The sequence below is a fragment of the Ranitomeya imitator genome, chromosome 4, assembly GCF_032444005.1.
Source record: "Ranitomeya imitator isolate aRanImi1 chromosome 4, aRanImi1.pri, whole genome shotgun sequence".
Taxonomy (NCBI): Eukaryota; Metazoa; Chordata; class Amphibia; order Anura; family Dendrobatidae; genus Ranitomeya; species Ranitomeya imitator.
In genome coordinates this window covers 182,110,021-182,130,216 of record NC_091285.1, presented here as the reverse complement: position 1 = coordinate 182,130,216, position 20,196 = coordinate 182,110,021, and the positions used below count along the sequence as shown (strand labels likewise).

At 40.6% G+C, this 20,196-nt stretch overlaps 1 protein-coding gene across 1 annotated transcript; it reads left to right on the top strand.

The window, feature by feature from the left end:
• Window positions 1–5,638: 5,638 nt before the first annotated feature.
• IL17B (interleukin 17B) lies at window positions 5,639–18,240 on the top strand. Its single transcript, XM_069764146.1, has 3 exons — window positions 5,639–5,853; window positions 10,265–10,593; window positions 17,300–18,240. Exons 1-3 carry the CDS (start codon window positions 5,833–5,835, stop codon window positions 17,553–17,555), a joined length of 606 nt encoding a protein of 201 aa, XP_069620247.1. The 5' UTR covers window positions 5,639–5,832; the 3' UTR covers window positions 17,556–18,240.
• Window positions 18,241–20,196: the final 1,956 nt, after the last annotated feature.

Sequence of the window (20,196 nt, the reverse complement as noted above, 5' to 3'; positions counted from 1 at the left end):
TGCTTGCGCTTCTACGGGTATATACTATATACAGGAGGAGATGACATACAGGTATACATTATATAAAAGAGGAGATGACACATAGGTATATAGAGGAGGAGATGACATACAGCAGGTATATACTATATACAGGGGAGATGACATACAGGTATATACTATATACAGGAGATGACATACAGGTATATACTATATATAGGAGGAGATGACATACAGGTATATAGTATATACAGAAGAGATGACATAAAGGTATATACTATATACAGGAGGAGATGACACATAGGTATATACAATATACAGGAGGAGATGACATACAGCAGGTATATACTATTTACAGGGGAGATGACATACAGGTATATACTATATACAGGAGATGATATACAGGTGTATACTATATATAAGGGAGATGACAAACATGTATATACTGAGGGGAAAATGAGGAGTGTGAGGTGAAAATGAGGGGTGTGAGGTGAAAATGAAAAGGTGTGAGTGCAAAATGAGAGGAGTGAGGGAAAATAGGGGAGTGATCGGAAAATGACGGATGTGAGGTCGAAATGACAAGTGTTAGGTGGGAATGAGAGGAGTGAGGGGGGAATGAGAGGAGTGAGGGGGAAAATGAGAGGTGTAAGGGAGAAAATGAGAGATGTGAGGGGAAAATGAGAGGCATGATGGGAAAATAAGAGATGTGAGGTGCTATAACTAATCACAGATATTTACTATGCCCAGGCAACGCTGGGCTCTTCAGCTAGTTACAGTATAAAGGCCCAACAAAGTGCTCCATGCTTTATAATGCCCCAATAAAGTGAACCATACAGTATAATGCCCCCACATAGTGCTCCATACAGTATAATTGCCCCACATAGTGCTCATTATAGTATAATGGCCCCACATAGTGCTCCATATAGTATAATAGCTTCACATAGAGATTTATACAGTGTAATGGCCCCACAGTGATGCATACAGTAAAATGGGGCCCTGTATTGTCCTCTTTACAGTATAATTGGCACAGCTAGCACATTCTAATGACATCATTGCTCACGCTGCACTGAGACGTCAGATACAAAGGGATAATGATAGCTGTATTGGCGTCTAGTATGCCAATACAGCTGAAAGTGCAATGTCAGGAGGAGGCCCACTCGGCATCATGGGCCAAATATTCTCACTCTGTGGGCCAGATTAGGCCTGCGGGCCAGAGTTTGTCATATGTGCCTTAAGGCCATGTTCCTATTTAATGTAAACACTGTTTTTTTTCTACTGCATTACTTTCCTACACAAAATCTGCTGCATTTAACTGTACAAGCAAAGTGGATTTGAGTTCAAGAAAACTCATACCCACTGTGCTTCTAAGATGTGGTTGAATGGTGTGGGTTTTTTGTGTGTTGCTTGCTTATAGGCCTCTATGGGGGGCCTAAAAAATTGCATATAAAAACTCATATAACAGAATAAAAGTATACTTGTCATATAATATCTGCAAGGAGTCTGTATGTTCTCTCCGTATTTGTGTGGGTGTTCTCCGGGGTCTCCGATTTCCTCCCACATTCCAAAGACATACTGATAGGGAATTTAGATTGTGAGCCCCATCAGGGACAGCGATGATAATGTGATAAACTGTAAAGCGCTGCGGAATATGTTAGCGCTATATAAAAATAAAGATTATTATTTATAATTATTAATACAGAATCAAAGCTTTTCTGCACTAAAAAAAAAACGTTAAAAGACAATGCTTTAATTCTGCTCCAGAAATAAAGGGGAAAATGTATTAAAATATACAACAAGTTCTTGAACCACACCACCATTTTGAAAAATTTGGCACAAAATCAGCAAATACCACCAAATAAAAGTGTCTTTAAAAATACCCTACAAATGATGTATCGGGGCTTAGGTCTCTGTACAGTACATACGTTTCCTCTGTAGACACTTTGCCCATGAAATTTGTACATGAACTGCTTCCAGCACTCATCTTGACTATTAATTTACTGCACTGAAGTAGTCAGTCAGTAAGAGGAGTTTAAATTGACTTATAGATTGGCTTACTAGTTGGAGTATGTGATTTCTAACAGGTAACAATGGATTAGATAATTTATAAATTTAAGATTATGTTATAATTAAACAGAATCTGTCCTCAAGTTTTTGTTATTTAATCTAAGAGCACCATGATGTAGGGGCCGAGAGCCTGATTCCAGGGATTTGTCACTTGCTCAGCAGCTAGCTGTAGTTTCAATACAATCAGTGATTTATCAGCAGGAGATTATCACTGAATGACTAGGTGTCACATGCTGGGCAGTCCAGCTAATCTGTTTATCCCGTTTAACACACAGCTCAGCATCCATAGTGATTCCACATAGACAGGAGAGGAGAAAAAAACAGGGATTTTATAAAAACTTCACCAAGCAGTCAAGTGATACATCTCAGGTATCAGGTTTTCTGCCTCTACATCATGATGCTCTCAGATTCCATTGCAAAAGCCTCATTACAGATTCCCTTTAAATTCCCATTACGTCACTTGCAGGTACTTTATTAATCAGAGAGGTGGTCACATTTTGGTACATATTGAGCCAGTCTTTCCACACCAGGATCCAATCTGATATTTTTGGTAGTCAATATTTTGGTTGCAATAGCTACCTTGCTTCTGGGATTTAAAATTTAAAGGGAACCTCACAGCTGATACGCTTTTGGTATGATTTCAGCCAGATATACTTGTCTCTGTGCAGTTTCAGAGAAAAACATAGTTTAAAAGCCGCTGGGGGCCGAGCTGCACCCTGAAGACTAATCGGAAAGGCGGGTCCCCGGTTACTTCTCGCTGTCACAGGTCTCTCCTGCTCTCCTGTGGGCCAGTCCAAGCCTGTATACAGATGATCCATATGGGATCTGATTTTTTTTCAACACCCATAGAGTTGTAGGACAAGTCTGATCGGAAACTCCAAAGAGAATAGTGCACGCTACGATTTTCTCAGTCCATGTAAAACCTGTTATCTGAAGAGCCCTATTGAAAAGATTGGTTCGTGTGCTGTCCAATTTGTACTCGGACATCACACATCCATATTAATGGCCAGTGTTCCCCAACTCCGGTCCTCAAGAGCCACCAAGAGGCCATGTCTTCAGGATTTCCTTAGTATTGCACAGGTGATAATTACATCACACGGACAGACAAGCATTCAATCACCTGTGCAATGCTAAGGAAATCCTCAAAACATGACCTGTTGGTGGCTCTTGGGGACCTCAGTTGGTGACCACTGTTATACGCTCTTCTGAAAGAGCCCTAATTTAAAAAAGCAGTCGATTCCTCCCCATTATCTCTAGCATCTCTTAAGGTTTGGATTCTGGACAACTGTTTCGACCCTAAACTCACCTGCCAATGTGCGCTGTATAAACACAACTGCTGGAGGGGTGATGGGATGTTCAGTGTCTTGCACGTAGCAAACCTCTTTGTCAACAGCCATCTTCAGGATGTAGCAGATGCATAACTTGTGCAGCACCAGATCTTTGAGAAATGACTTGTATGGAAGAAAAAGAGGAACAGATGAACTACGAACAACCAAACATTTATCTCCACTTCCTTTCCTTAAAATGACACGGGGAAGGTCAAACAACAGAGTGCTGTTCAGAGATATTCCCCAGAACCAAGGCTCTTGGCAACAGGAATAGTCATTTTCTCGTCTTCAACAACTACTAAGGAAATATCAGCCTTGCCTAAACTGGACAAAAAAAACCCCACAAGATATGGGAAATAGAGGAAATTCTCGTTTAAGGTCCTTGCAAAACTTACATATAATATACACAGTCCATGCTGTGCTGCACATAGTAATGTATTGACCCACTTCAGGGGTTTCCATGACATGGCAGTAGGCTTAAGGGGAATATGTCAGTAGCATCAATCATCCTAAGACGTGTATATGGATATGTAGGTCATAGAAAGCTGAATAAAGTGATACCTGCGATCCGAGGTCTTATTCCAGAGAAAGCCATGATTCTCTTACATGTATATGAGCTGTTAGGAACCATGGTCTGGACACTGACCTGCATTACAAATGAAGGGACCAGTGCGAGACATGTAACGAGCACAGAACAGTAGAATTGAAATTTGTCTCCTTACAAACACATTTGCTGCAGTTGTCACAGCTTTGCTGTATGTAGACAGCAAGCCGAGGAGGGGGGTGGAGATGGACAATAAGTCTCGCACATCGGACAGGACCAAGGATATTTACATACACTGCAGGATTAATAAAAATGGTATTGATGGATCATAGGTGGGGAGTCAAGGGGTATCCAAAGTACTGGTATAATGCATAGGGGACACTGAATTGAATATTTTTACCTGCTATCCCAAAAAAAGTGGTGACAGATTCCCTTTAAATATTAAGGCTTCATTGACATTTTGGATTGGCTGCCAGCACTGTAGTTATGCAATAAATGATACTAATTACATAATAATTGTGCACACAGTGTATTGTAGCTTTGTAAACAGTAATACATATTTTCATAGCAAACAGGATCAGTTTGACAAATTGGCACCACAATGGCTGACATTGCTATTTGTCACAAGGGTTGAGCGAATTTGATCGGGTCCCTGCTTATTCGGCAAGCTATAGCGCTTGCCGAATAAGCTGCAGAGGGATCCCCGATACATGGAGCGCGCCGGCTGATCAGGCGCCGCAGCTGCATGTGTCACGGCTGTGTGACAGTCACAACAGACAGGCTCTCCATGCATGTGCTGTGACAGTGACACAGCCGCGACACATGCAGCTGCGGCGCCGGACACCTGACTATCGGGAGCGCTCTAGGTATCAGGTATCCGTGTTCCCTCTGCAGCTTATTCGACAAGCACTATAGCTTGCTGAATATGCAGGGACCCGATCAAATTCGCTCATCTCTATTTGTCACCACCCAGTGTGGGCACAAGATAAATCAGAATAGCTAACTAGTAGCTGAGAAGTTTATCCAAAGTTTGGACATATAAATGACTTACATATGATCAATTATTTGAGGTTGAACTATAAGCAATGACACAATGTAGCTGGGATATCTACTACTGAACCCACTGGCAATACTGAATGTACACAGGTTTGGACTGGCCCACGGGAGAACAGGAAAATCCTCCGGTGGGCCCCTGTGCAAGAGTGGCCATCACCCTCTTATATGAGCAGTACTTGGCACAATATACTTGAAACACTATGTACAAACTAAGGCGGCATCTTATTCATTTGACAATCTACTAAGTTCATTGCTATATACATTTGTGATTGAGGATAAAGTCACACTTCCATGTAGTTAAAAAGTTCTGGCCCTGGAGGTGGTTACTGGAGGGCCCTTGTCACCCTAGTCCGACACTGACTTGATTCTGACATAGAACATTTACAGGCCAATCATTGCATTCATGCCTATTCCTAAATTAGCCCCAGCCATACGGAGTGTGAAAATGGATACTCTGCCCTTTTCTCCAGCTGGTGATATTACATTTTCACGATTCTCTATTGAACTATTAAATGGGAAATTCTATTCCAAAAAGAATTTACAGAACAAGCAAACAAACAGCAGCTATCAGCCATGTCTGTGTGTCGAGTGTGAGAACAGAGCCGCTGTGCACTGTGTTCCCAGTCTGCAAACACAGTCCCTGCATGTGGAGCCAGGGACACAAAACAACAGAAGGCGAAAGGGACAAGCTGGGCCTTTGTTAACATTGTACTCAGCACCTTTAGAAATCTAACTGTACATGGGATTGGGCCCAGCCCCACCGGAGACACTCGGAGTAGGTGCAGCTTGCGCCCCACTGACACTGGGGATAGTCCATGAGGGTTGTGAAGTCTGCAGCTGAGTGAAGCTACTCCTCGCCGCACAATGCTTGGCTCAAACACACTGGTAAGTTCTCCAGGAGGCAAACGGACACCAATGTTGTCTGATCAGTGCCATAACTGTGACTATATGATGTGTTTTTGTGCTTTTGTCTATTAGGCTGCCGTCACACGTTGAGTATTTGGTCAGTATTTTACCTCAGTATTTGTAAGCCAAAACCAGGAGTGGGTGATAAATACAGAAGTGGTGATGTGTTTCTATTATACTTTTCCTCTAATTGTTCCACTCCTGGTTTTGGCTTACAAATACTGAGGTAAAATACTGACCAAATACTGCTAGTGTGATGGCAGCCTTAACAGAAGCCATGTGCTGCTGATCAGTTGGATAATTTGGCATGCCATTGATGATACATGCATGTAGTAATGTACTGTATGCCCTGTGTATGAGCAAGTGCTATGTAGCAGTTGATAGATGCTGTGTATGTAGATAGTGGAAAGAAATTGTTATCTAGTTGTTATATGTTTCTTTTTTACTATAACCTTTGTGCCAGGGAAAAATGGAAAATTCACTTCATTTGTTTCCTTTAATGAAATTTGCATTATATTTCTGAACACTAAATTAGGATGTTATGCACTGAACCTCTTTACGACCTTGGGATTTTCCGTTTTAGCGTTTTCATTCCCCCTCCCCCCCATCATCTTTCCAAAGTCATAACTTTTTTATTTTTCTTTCAACATGGCCATGTCTGGGCTTGATTTTTTTGCGGGATGAGTTGTACTTTTGAAAGACACCATCGATTTTAGCATATAGTGAACTGGAAAACGAAAAAAATTTCAAGTGCTGTGAAATTGCAAAAAAAAAGTGGAATTCCCAAATCCCTTCTTCCAAGACCTGTAGCATCTCCATTTTTCAGGATATGAGGCCGGGTGAGGGCTTATTTTTTGCACTTCTAGCTGATATTTTTATTGATACCATTTTGGGGTAAATACAATTTTTTGATCACCTGATATTGCATTTTATTATTATTAGATTATTAATTATGTTGCAGAGACCCCAAAAAATTAATTCTAGCATTTTTTTTCTCGTTATGCTGTTTACCAATTGGATTAATTATTTTTATATTCTGAAAGATCGGGCAATTCTGAACACAGTGATACCAAATATGTGTATTTTTAAATTATTTATTGTTTTATTTTGAATGGGGCAAAGGATGATGATTTTATATTTTTTTACATTCTTAAAAACATTTTTTCTACTTTTTACTTCCTTCAATAGTCTCCTCAGGAGACTTGATGCTTCAATTATCCAATCACTTGTACTACACATAGCAGGTCTTCAGCCCTGCTACAACATGTGAGCAAAAATCATCATCTTCTATGAATGCCGGCCCCGGACCGACGTTCCTAGCAAATCAGCAATGACAAGCAAAGGGGTCCTTTGCAGACCCCCGGTTGTCATGCCAAGCCATCGACGCCCTGTGATCATGTGTCAGGGGCACTGATGTGTGGAGTTTGTGAAGCATTTCCGATGCAATCATGTTAAATGCCACTGCCAGAGATTAACAGCTGCATTTAACATGTTAACAGCCGCGGATGGATTGCGATTTCCACCCGAGACTATTAGGGGCACGTGACAGCTGATCAAAATGTGACGGAAAAGATGCGGGCTTAGCAAAAGGGGGATACACGCTCTATTATGACACACCTGTACATCATTGATCGTGAAGGGGATAAAATATGTTGCTGATAATACATTAGGTACATCTGATAGTGGCCTGTTATCTCTTTAATACATCTGAGATTAAATTTAATCCACACAGACATTTTTTTGTAAGTCACAAAAAAAGCATATTTCATTGTACATGTAAGATGCACATTTGAATCTACATGATACATTTATCTATTGCTTGTAGTACACATAATACATGTGAGAGTAACCTATAGTGTATGCATACATACAGTATATTTTTTAATAGCTTGCAATATAGACTCCTAACATTGAAACTGCAACACTGAAAAGAAAAAGTTGTACTGGCATTTTTAAGAATTGTCCTGGGAGCTGATTTTCAACACAACGCCAGGCCACATGTTGCTGGTTTTTCTGTGAGCAGTCTGTGTGGTCTAAACATGCTACCATGACCTGCAGCGTCTTCAGACTTGCTTCCCATCGAGCACATCTGGGATTTCATTGGTCGGCAATTGCAAAAGGAGCTGCCAGCAGTGGATCTTGATGATTTGCGTGCCCAAGTGCGTTCAGTGTGGCAGAAGATTCCTCAACCATTAATAACCTCAGTGATAGCATGCAAAGGTGTATGAGTGCATATATTTCTAAGCAATACTGAGACATTCTGAAAATATCGTGTTCATATTTTCATCATTTGCATATCATTAACATGTCTTTTGATCCAGCAATTTCCATAATTACACAACTTTTACTTCTTGGTGTTGCAATTTTAATGTTGAGGAGTGTATATAATACGTCTGATGTATGTAATACACAATTATAGACTGTAATATATGATACATTCAATAATAACTGTAATTAACCTGACTGCAGCCTACAGTGGATATAAAAAGTCTTCACACCCCTGTTAAAATGATATGTTTTTGTCATGTAAAAAAAATCATATAAAAAAAGAGTAATTTTAAAACTTTTTCCACCTTTTAATCACTCATAGTCTGTGCAAATCCATAGAAAATCAAACTGATAATTAAATATACAGTGGTTACATTGGTTACATAAATATGCACACTCTTAAACTAATACTTTGTTGACATACCCTTTGAATTTATGACAGCATTTATGGGAAGGAGTCTGAGCAAGGTTCATCTAGAATTGGCAATCTTTGTCCACTCTTTCTCGCAGTAGCTCCAAAATCTGTCAGATTGCAAGGCATCTCCTGTGTACAGCGCCTTCTTCAGGACAACCCACAGATTTTACATTTGGATTCAGGTCTGGGCTCTGGGTGAGCCATTCCAAAACTCTCATTTTCTACTAGCAAAGCCATTCTTTTGTTGATTTGGAGTATGATTAGGATAGTTCTGAAAGGAGAAATTTCACGTTTTCTTCACGTTTAGCTTTTTAGCAGAGGCATGAAGGCTTTGATGCAAAATTGATTGATATTTGGAACTTTTGATAATTCCCTGCACTTTGACTAAAGCTGCCAAAAAAATCAACCCCAAAACATAATACTGACTCCACCATGCTGTAATGTGGGTATTATGTTCTTTTAGTGATGCTCAGTGTTGGCTTTGTGACAAACATCCCCTTTGGAATTATGGTCAAAAAGTTCAACCTTGGTCTCATCAGGACATAACACGTTTTTTGACATGTTTTTGACAGGCTTGATGTATGGTTTGACAAAATCTAGTTGGTTTTGGATGTTTTTCTTAGTAAAAGAGGCTTCCATTTTGCCACAATACCCGACAGGCCAGATATAGAAAGAACACAGGAGATTGTTGTTACTTGTAATACACAGCCAGTATTTTTTCAAAACTTCCTGCAGCTTCTTTAATGTTGGTATAGTAATTTTGGCAGCCTCCCGGACCAAGTTTCTTTTTATCTTTTCAGCAATTTTTGAGGCATGTCCAGTTCTAGGTAATATCATTATTGTGGTTCACCAAACAAAACAATGAAAAAAAACCAAATAACTTATTATTTATCAGATAAATCCTAGGTATTATATAGCTAACCCATGTTATACAACTTATTTATTAGTTACGTTAGATACTACTGAACAAAATAACCAGAACACCTGTGTAATAGACTTACACCCTAGTTGGTCATCAAGTGGAAGTAATTCTTCCTTTTTCTTTTCTAGTATGTTAATGCAGTGATATGGAAGAGCTCAACGAGCGGGGATTCTGACAAGACTAAGAAATATTGTGTGTGTTGTGTTTTCTAGCTATTCATGTCTGGAGGATGTTTATAGGGACATGTCATTTGCTAGTTTATTGTAACTTAAGGTCTGCTAGTTTGTCACTTTCCTGTCCAGTGATATTCATTAACACCTGAGTGCAGGAAAGAATAAAAACTGGACCTTTACCCCCTTGTCATCTTATAATATTGTATATAAGATTTCCGTGTAATGTAATGACACTTTTGCTAACACTAAACTAGCAAAGCAAAGGCAATAGGGGATAACTTTCTGATCACTGGGAGTCTGACCACTGGAACCCCCAGCGTTCCCGAAGTCCTGAAGAACCCTGTGTGAATTGAGTGAGTGGTTGATCATGCGCCCTACTGCTCCATTCACTCTTAATGGGACAGCTGGAGATAGCCAAGAATTGCACTTGGCTAGACTTTTTGCACACCTATAACAATGATTGAAGCAAAGAATGGGGCAATTGGCATCTGCCTCATGGGTTTCTGCTCTGCATTTCTCTGGATCACGATGACAGGGTTATAGGTTAGACTTGATGGACTTTTTCCAACATTAAAATATTATTTACTAATGAAAGTTCGTCTTCTTTCATAGATAATTTTCTATGCCAGTTCTCTCCTCTTCGCGCATGCCCTCAGTTCAGACACATCGAAACCTTTGAAAACAAGAAAAAAGGGTCAAACTAAAGGAAAGCAGAACCCCAGTCAGGACAAAGGCCACGGAAAGACTTCTCCAGACCCCGTGCTGGGTGTAAATTCTTTTGCTCCTTCACCGATTTATAGTTTAGTGGAAGAATATGAACAAAGTTTAATAGAAATGGTACACCAGCTGCGAAATGGCTCCGAATCTTCTGGCGGAAAATGTGAAGTTAACCTAAGGCTTTGGCTTTCTAATAGGAGAAGCTTATCACCCTGGGCTTACAGGTAACTTTTTCCCACAATTTAATAATGTTATATGTTCTCAAACAAAGTTCATAAGAAATAATTTCTCAGTAATAAAGTTTAAAGATAAGAACCCCATGATTCCCGTGTAGTACAAGGCCTTCATTCTGTATTGTGGCATATAATCAAGGTCTAAGGATCTGCATTAATTTTTATAGACATTTCAGTCTATATGTAGTCAGACCTTCATCAGAAACAGATTGCCGTGAAGGACAGAAGAAAACGAAAAGAAGTTGCTCTAACTGCACTCAAAGTAAATATAATCTTCACTATACTGCAGTGAGTATTCGCTTCATCTTGAGCACATTTACATCAGCTTCTTTTCATTTTCTTCTGTCATTCACTGCAATCTGGTTCCGATGAAGGTCTGAACATATATTGACAGAAACGTCATATGATTTATGGTGTATTGCCTATTTAATACATTCTGAAATTAGAATTTGTGGAATGTCAAGTCCTCCGTATTTATTGGATTTGAAGTGGAACTCTACAGTACTTATGCACCTATCCAGCAGGACTGTTATGCAGTCCCTTACTTGAATGCATTATAATACTCTGCAAACTGTTTAATTCTGTTCACTCTCAACCCCAACATCTGCCTCCCTATAGGGTCAGTCTACAGTCCATCTTGTCTTATTGAATCCTTATCTTAAAGGCAATCTGTCAGTAGCATTCCCCCTCCAAAAACAAAACAAAACAAAACTTTATTTATCAGATACATTTTTATTAAGGAAAATCAATGATAACAAATGACACCCTACAGAGAGGAGGCAACAACAAGCTTAGGAAGTCGACAGTCCATCGAGGTACGAGGTCAAGTGACCGGAGGGTCATGTCCTGTCTTCTCTGAACATCTCCTTGGAGCTAGGTGACTGGTGGTACATTTCCCAAATGTATTCATGGGGCTCAGGTGACCAGTGGGTCCAAATCCTATCTTCTCCATATCTATCCATGGGTTCAGTAATGGTTAATGGAGCAGATCTGTATTCCTTCAGCAGGGGTCATGGTCCCCTAAGCTGTTATCCTGTAGAATGTCAAATTTGTGTCCCTCTTGACAGAGTCATGATGTCCTGGCTGCTGTCTTGTAGAGTCTTCCTGGCTGTGGTTTTGTAAAGAGTCTATGGTTCTTTGGATCTCTTGTTATAGAGGCATATTCCCTTTATATAGTTCACAACTGCTGTCCTTCAAGCTATCATCCAAAGGTCAAGAGGAAGGTGTGATGAGATTAACTCACATTGTTTGAGTATTTAATCATTATGCTTAGTTGGTCCATCTCTGTTTTGCAGGTCAACAAGCCACACAATAGTCAATCGCCATATACAAACACCAAATGTTCAATGACCATACATCCCTGTCTTGCAAAGAGAACAGACAATAAATTACAGCACACACTAACATAAACATCAATGTCCAGGATTGCAAAAACCATAGCCTTGACCAACCAAAGAAAGACACAAATTAAAACATCGACATAAAGCAATAACGTATGTCTCCTGGATTACTGAATTTACGTCTGGATAATTAAGTACAGGTCCTTCTCAAAAAATTAGCATATAGTGTTAAATTTCATTATTTACCATAATGTAATGATTACAATTAAACTTTCATATATTATAGATTCATTATCCACCAACTGAAATTTGTCAGGTCTTTTATTGTTTTAATACTGATGATTTTGGCATACAACTCCTGATAACCCAAAAAACCTGTCTCAATAAATTAGCATATCAAGAAAAGGTTCTCTAAACGACCTATTACCCTAATCTTCTGAATCAACTAATTAACTCTAAACACATGCAAAAGATACCTGAGGCTTTTATAAACTCCCTGCCTGGTTCATTACTCAAAACCCCCATCATGGGTAAGACTAGCGACCTGACAGATGTCAAGAAGGCCATCATTGACACCCTCAAGCAAGAGGGTAAGACCCAGAAAGAAATTTCTCAACAAATAGGCTGTTCCCAGAGTGCTGTATCAAGGCACCTCAATGGTAAGTCTGTTGGAAGGAAACAATGTGGCAGAAAACGCTGTACAACGAGAAGAGGAGACCGGACCCTGAGGAAGATTGTGGAGAAGGACCGATTCCACACCTTGGGGAACCTGAGGAAGCAGTGGACTGAGTCTGGTGTGGAAACATCCAGAGCCACCGTGCACAGGCGTGTGCAGGAAATGGGCTACAGGTGCCGCATTCCCCAGGTAAAGCCACTTTTGAACCATAAACAGCGGCAGAGGCGCCTGACCTGGGCTACAGAGAAGCAGCACTGGACTGTTGCTAAGTGGTCCCAAGTACTTTTTTCTGATGAAAGCAAATTTTGCATGTCATTCGGAAATCAAGGTGCCAGAGTCTGGAGGAAGACTGGGGAGAAGGAAATGCCAAGATGCCTGAAGTCCAGTGTCAAGTACCCACAGTCAGTGATGGTGTGGGGTGCCATGTCAGCTGCTGGTGTTGGTCCACTGTGTTTCATCAAGGGCAGGGTCAATGCAGCTAGCTATCAGGAGATTTTGGAGCACTTCATGCTTCCATCGGCTGAAATGCTTTATGGAGATGAAGATTTCATTTTTCAGCACGACCTGGCACCTGCTCACAGTGCCAAAACCACTGGTAAATGGTTTACTGACCATGGTATTACTGTGCTCAATTGGCCTGCCAACTCTCCTGACCTGAACCCCATAGAGAATCTGTGGGATATTGTGAAGAGAAAGTTGAGAGACGCAAGACCCAACACTCTGGATGAGCTTAAGGCCGCTATTGAAGCATCCTGGGCCTCCATAACATCTCAGCAGTGTCACAGGCTGATTGCCTCCATGCCACGCCGCATTGAAGCAGTCATTTCTGCCAAAGGATTCCCGACCAAGTATTGAGTGCATAACTGAACATTATTATTTGATGGTTTTTTGTTTGTTATTAAAAAACACTTTTATTTGATTGGATGGGTGAAATATGCTAATTTATTGAGACAGGTTTTTTGGGTTATCAGGAGTTGTATGCCAAAATCATCAGTATTAAAACAATAAAAGACCTGACAAATTTAAGTTGGTGGATAATGAATCTATAATATATGAAAGTTTAATTGTAATCATTACATTATGGTAAATAATGAAATTTAACACTATATGCTAATTTTTTGAGAAGGACCTGTATAAAGGTACCGTCACACTTAGCGACGCTGCAGCGATACCGACAACGATTCGGATCGCTGCAGCGTCGCTGTTTGGTCGCTGGAGAGCTGTCACACAGACAGCTCTCCAGCGACCAACGATGCCGGTAACCAGGGTAAACATCGGGTAACTAAGCGCAGGGCCGCGCTTAGTAACCCGATGTTTACCCTGGTTACCATCCTAAAAGTAAAAAAAACAAACAGTACATACTTACCTACCGCTGTCTGTCCTCCAGCGCTGTGCTCTGCACTCCTCCTGTACTGTCTGTGTGAGCACAGCGGCCGGAAAGCAGAGCGGTGACGTCACTGCTCTGCTTTCCGGCTGACCGACGCTCACAGCCAGTACAGGAGTGCAGAGCACAGCGCTGGAGGACAGACAGCGGTAGGTAAGTATGTACTGTTTGTTTTTTTTACTTTTAGGATGGTAACCAGGGTAAACATCGGGTTACTAAGCGCGGCCCTGCGCTTAGTTACCCGATGTTTACCCTGGTTACCAGTGAAGACATCGCTGAATCGGTGTCACACACGCCGATTCAGCGATGTCTGCGGGGAGTCCAGCGACCAAATAAAGTTCTGGACTTTCTTCCCCGACCAGCGACAGCACAGCAGGGGCCTGATCGCTGCTGCCTGTCACACTGGACGATATCGCTAGCCAGGACGCTGCAAAGTCACGGATCGCTAGCGATATCGTCTAGTGTGACGGTACCTTAAGGCTATGTGCCCATGTCAGGAATCTTTGCAGAAATTTCCTGACAAAAACTGGAATTTTTCCACAGGAAATCCGCATGCGTTTTTCTTGCGTTTTACTTGCGCTTTTTGCGTGTGTTTTTTTTGCGGTTTTTCCGGAGCTTCCCAGTGCATTAAATAGCAGGAAATCCGCGAAAAATCTGCAAAATTAATGAACAGCTGCGTATTTTTCCACGATGCGGTTTTATCGCTGAAAAAAAAAACGCAATATGTGCACAAAAATTGCAGAATGCTTTAAAAATGATGGGATGCTTAATTTATTCGTTTTTTAAGTGTTTTTGCAGCGGAAAACCACCGAAAAAAATGCACGAAAAATCCAGAACGTGTGCACATAGCCTAAATGTTGTGTCATCACATCAGCGCTGGAATGTATATACAAATGAGGATATAGATCTGAATTCTCTGTCACTCAGGCACTATCTCTCACCCAGCACCTCCTCCTCCTGCTTAGTTGACAGCCTCTATGCTATGGGACTTCAGGCTATGGAACAGTAAGTCAAGAAGCAGAAGAGTTGGTGCTGGGCGGAGATTAGAGCTGGTGTGACAGAGGTTTCAGTTTTTCAGACTTTGAATGAGCTAGATACGCATATATTTATTTTGAGATGTGAAATCAGGCTCACAAATTCCCTTTAAGTCAAATCTGATTAAATAAAATCAACTCAAATTAGATTTGAGCTGTAATGAGCATTAAAGTTAGAAGATAGAAAAGCTGAAGAATGACCAGAGAGGAAGCAGGTTGGCCTGATTTACAATGAACAAGCAGCTTCCAGGGTATTGTAATACACACAATAGATAAATGCTGCAGAAGAAAAGTGATTAAATGTTATGTTATGGATATGAACACTCGTGGGGACAATTTTTACTTAACTACATGTATTTTGGTCTACATAAATCGTTTTTCTAATGGGCTACATTAAAAATGTAGAAGTGTTTAGCTCCAAACACCTCTTTGTTTCACTCTACATAACTGGCTGCAGAATGTGTTAACCTATAATTGGTAAGCGAGTTTGCTTCGACAGCAGAGTTTGTAAAAAACTCTTATCTATCTTCTCTTGTACTCCCTTAAGCTGATTTATGACTATATTTAAGGTAAACTAAACTTAGCCCTATTTACTTAAAAAATCCCATTACAACAGAAACACTATTCCCATTCTTAACGATACCTTGCCTACCTCATTGTCAAAACAAACTGAAATAATTCTGCCATCTCTACTGTAAAAGAGGCAACTCTTGCTTTCTTCATGGAAACTAGGTTGCAAGGAATTCTGGTTGGCAAACATTAGATTAAGAAATCCAATGAAACTAATGTCATTTTGATACTTAATTACATAGGACCTCCTCGATCTTAGTCTTTTATATTTCATTTAGGATGACCTTTAACATTTACAAAAAATCAGCCTGATAGTTATTTTTCTTTATCAACCCAACAATCCAAAATCCCCTTCGGATGCCTTTGACCACCTTGGGTTATTCTAGTCGCTTTCTTCTCTCTCCAAGTTTCACACACACACTTCTTCTCTCTTCTGTATGCCCTTTATCTGATGCCTGCTGGCAAAGAACATGTCAGGACTCTGCTCACATTCATTTTTCAAGTAGCTTGGTCATTTCCTAATTGAGGTCTTTGGAAGCCCTCAGCATCAGCAAGTATAAAAATGAGATCATGTACTTTAGAGATAAGTTTGGCTGCGTCGAGTGCTGTCTCACCAACATTATTTGCTAAATGTAGTCATCGATGACAAACAAACACAACTAGAGAATATAAAGTTGTACTTAAGGAAAATGACATAACATAGAGAACAGAATCATGAGTCAGTGTTGTATTGTTGCTATATACCAGCTATGAAATTGAATATACTACAGTGCTTAGCATATTTGTTAATTACAGTGTCACGACTTTCTTTTGGAGAATTAAAACTTTCTGTAACTCTATGTTTAGCTTCACACATCCATAGTTCATGGTTTAAGTATGGACTGGATGCAGATCTTCTGACCTAAAATCAACAACGTCATAGGAATATAGAGTATGAGGTTGTCAAGTTCGGGTCAGGAAACTTGTGGCTATTCCGTATATCACGTTCCATACTGAATGATGTGTAAAGCTGGCCAAATATTGAACACTGATATTGGGTATATATCTTGGCTGCAATGTGGACCATTTTGTTACATGTAGGTCAAATTGATGTGGTATAGGGTCTAAATACATGATTCAAGTCCTTACATAAACAAACCTCAGCAATTTCGCCATGTCATATCAGAGATACCGGTGATTTAAGGCATAACTTATATTGGTGTATACTTAATTGACTATTATCAGAAGTCCCATAGAGTGGAGGCAGACATGCAAACATAGCCACCTCTCGATTCCCGGTAGTGTTAGATGAGGCCTTCTTATTTTTGTAGGTCCCAATGATAGAGGCGGGAACACATTCTCATTTCCTGTAAATATGCCATAAACGATCAAGATGGTTTCGGAATTTTTTGACTGACAATTTACTGCTGTAAAGAGAGTGGTCATTGACCTAGAAGTTTCTCAGCGAAAGGAGATACCTGTCCAGGCTCCCTATTGGAAAAAAAAAAATTCTTCCAAAAAGTTGACAAATGCTCTTCTACTTGATATAATAATTCTGAATAGTCCAGACTGTGCCAAAAAAGAGGTAATGTTTGACCAGATCCACATGTAAGAAATGACTCTCTCAAAAAGCATCAGAGTAGTAAAATAGAGTTATGAGATTAAGAAAAAACATTGTCAAGCATTTATAGAATATTTGTTTGTCTCCTTCCAGTATAAACCATGATGAAAGCCGCATCCCAGTCGACATACCAGAAGCTCGATGCTTGTGCTCTGGCTGCATCAACCCTTTTACTATGCAGGAGGACCTGAGCATGTCCAGTATTCCCATCCACAGCAAAATACCAGTACGTAGGCGATTTTGTGAGCACAGTTTGGCTGGACTACGGGGAAAGAGAAGAAAGAAGTGTCAAAAAGAATACACTACAGTCATGGAGAACATAGCTGTAGGATGTACCTGTATCTTCTGAAGACAGTACCAGTTCCTCTCATCTCCTTATATCTTCTTTCCTGTATGCAGAGTGATACAGTAGTGGTGAATCATTAGTTCAATGACAGAACACATATGCAAAGGGTACAATTTCTAAAGGTTTCAAAGTAAAACGTTCTATTTATTTCACAATACTTGACAAACCAGCAATCCTAATCAACAAGTACAGCTTATCATACTGGTGTGTAATTTAATGTCCTAGGACAATATACTGTATATGCTAATAAAAATCATTCCATGGTAAATGAAGTACAATTTATCCCTCTTCTTATAATGAAAAAAATATTTTGAAATCTCATGCAGCCCGTTTAATATCTCTATTACGTATGTTGCAAATCAATATAATTAATATGCAAATGCATATTGTTTAGCCTAGTACATCGTCCTGCGTACAAGCACCATTTTATCAGATTTGAATCTAAGATCATTTGGTTTCCCTGGTGCGGTCTTTTATGGAGACAGAAAATGTGTTTGAGGACTATAATGAAGTAAGAAATTCTCTATGGGAGAGCTGGCAACAATACCATCTATGCTGAAAGTTTCCCATTGAGGTCCTCTTCTGCACACCATGGGACTTGATACTGGATGCTTGATATCTTCTTAATGTGGACTATGTCCCAACATACAAGTTTAGTTTCTGCAGCACTGCTTAAAGGGAATCTGTCACCTCAAAAATAGTATATGAGCTAAGGCCACCGGCATCAGAGGCTTATCTACAGCATTCTGTAACGCTGTAGATAAGCCCCTGATGTAACCTGAAAGATAAGAAAAGCAGGTTATATTATACTCACCCAGGGGCGGTCCCGGTCCGGTCTGATGGGCGTCGCAGTCCGGCACCTCCTATCTTCATACGATGACGTCCTCTTCTTGTCTTCCTGCCACGGCTCCGGCGCAGGCGTACTTTGTCTGCCCTGTTGAAAAGGTCAGAGAGGCCCGGCGCTTGCGCACTGCAGTACTTTGCTCTGCCCTCAACAGGGCAGACAAAGTACGCCTGCGCCGAAGCCGCGGCAGGAAGGCAAAAAGAAGACGTCATCGTATGAAGATAGGAGGCGCCGGACCGCGACGTCCATCGGACCCAAACCGAACCAGGACTGCCCCTGGGTGAGTATAATATAACCTGTTTTATTAAACATTTCAGGTTACATCAGGGGCTTATCTACAGCATTACAGAATGTTGTAGATAAGCCCCTGATGCCGGAGGCCTTAGCTCATATACGATTTTTGGGGTGACAGATTCCCTTTAATAAGGTAACACAAAAATGGAAGGCAAAATTTGTTAGGGAGGTAGTTTGCTACACATAATATGTTAGGAAAGACACATCTTGGCTCCCAATGTAAGATCTCTAATAGGCTCTCCTTCTTCCATTTATAATACTCATGTCTAGATACCTAAGAGCAAAATCTTCCATTGCACCTCCTATAGCAAGTCTCCATCAAGACAGCTCAGTTTGAGTAAGAAGTAATTTTTCCTGTTCTGTTAAGAGTCCAGTATTCTAGGAATGGAAGTCATAAAGGGAACCTGTCAGCAGGATTGTGCAAAGTAACCTACAGACAGTGTCAGGTTGGCGCCGTTATACTGATTACAATACCTTGGTTGATGAAATCTGTCTTGTGGTTGTTGTTTAATCTTTATTTTCAGTTTTGAGTTAATGATATGCTCGTGCTCCAGGGCGGCCTGTGGGGGGTCTTCATGTGGTGATCTGATTAGCTATTCATAATGCAGACTGCTGACAGGTCACTGATCCCTCAGGGATCTGCCGCTAGTGTACATAATGAATATACTAATATGTGTATGTGGAAAAAACATGTCACTTCATCAAAATGGCGGCGCCTGCGGTGCTGAAAAGAAAAAAACATCACCATCAAAATGGACCCGTCGGCTGCACCTGTGCATTAGCATCTATCGCGTTCTGATAGATGTTACAAGCGCCTCCGCCAGCTCCTTGTTGCTGTAGCCAAAAAAATGTACACTACAACAAAATGGCGCTGGGGGCGGCACATCTGCAGTAGCATCATCGGCAATCGATTCAGTCAATTTGCGCATGCACCACTTAGGACCCCACTGGAGCTAATAACTCAGTGCACATGGTAAAATATTTATCAATGCTAGAATAATTTTTTTTGGCTGCAGCAACAAGGATCCGGCAGAGGCGCTTGCGCAGTAGCATAGATTGGAACGCAAAAGATGTTAATGTGCAGGCACAGCCGACGACGCCATTTTGATGGTGATTTTTTTTTCTTTTTAGCACAGCAATATAACTAACTAATTGTGTTGAAAAGGCACTAACTGATAAGTAGTAGTGTGCAGCCGCCACCACTTTGATGAAGTGACATGTTTTTTCAAATACACACATTAGTATATTCATTATTTAAACTAGGGGGCGGGTCAGTGAGGGATCAATGACCTGTCAGCTGTCTGCATTATGAATAGCTAAGCAGAGCACCACAAGAAGACCCCCATAGTTCGCCCCGGAGCACGGGCATATCATTAACTCAACTGAAAATAAGGATTAAAAAATAAGCCCAATATGGATTTTATCAACAAAGGTATCATTGTAATCAATATAACGGCGCCGACCTGACACTGTCTGTAGGTTACTGTGAACAATCCTGCTGACAGG

What these genes read in the sequence shown, in the direction of transcription:
- IL17B (XM_069764146.1), top strand. Translation starts at nt 5,833, where the DNA reads ATGCTTGGCTCAAACACACTG. An exon ending in TGCTTGGCTCAAACACACTG is followed by an intron (nt 5,854 to 10,264) that starts GTAAGTTCTCCA and finishes CTTCTTTCATAG; the next exon opens with ATAATTTTCTATGCCAGTTC. An exon ending in TTATCACCCTGGGCTTACAG is followed by an intron (nt 10,594 to 17,299) that starts GTAACTTTTTCC and finishes GTCTCCTTCCAG; the next exon opens with TATAAACCATGATGAAAGCC.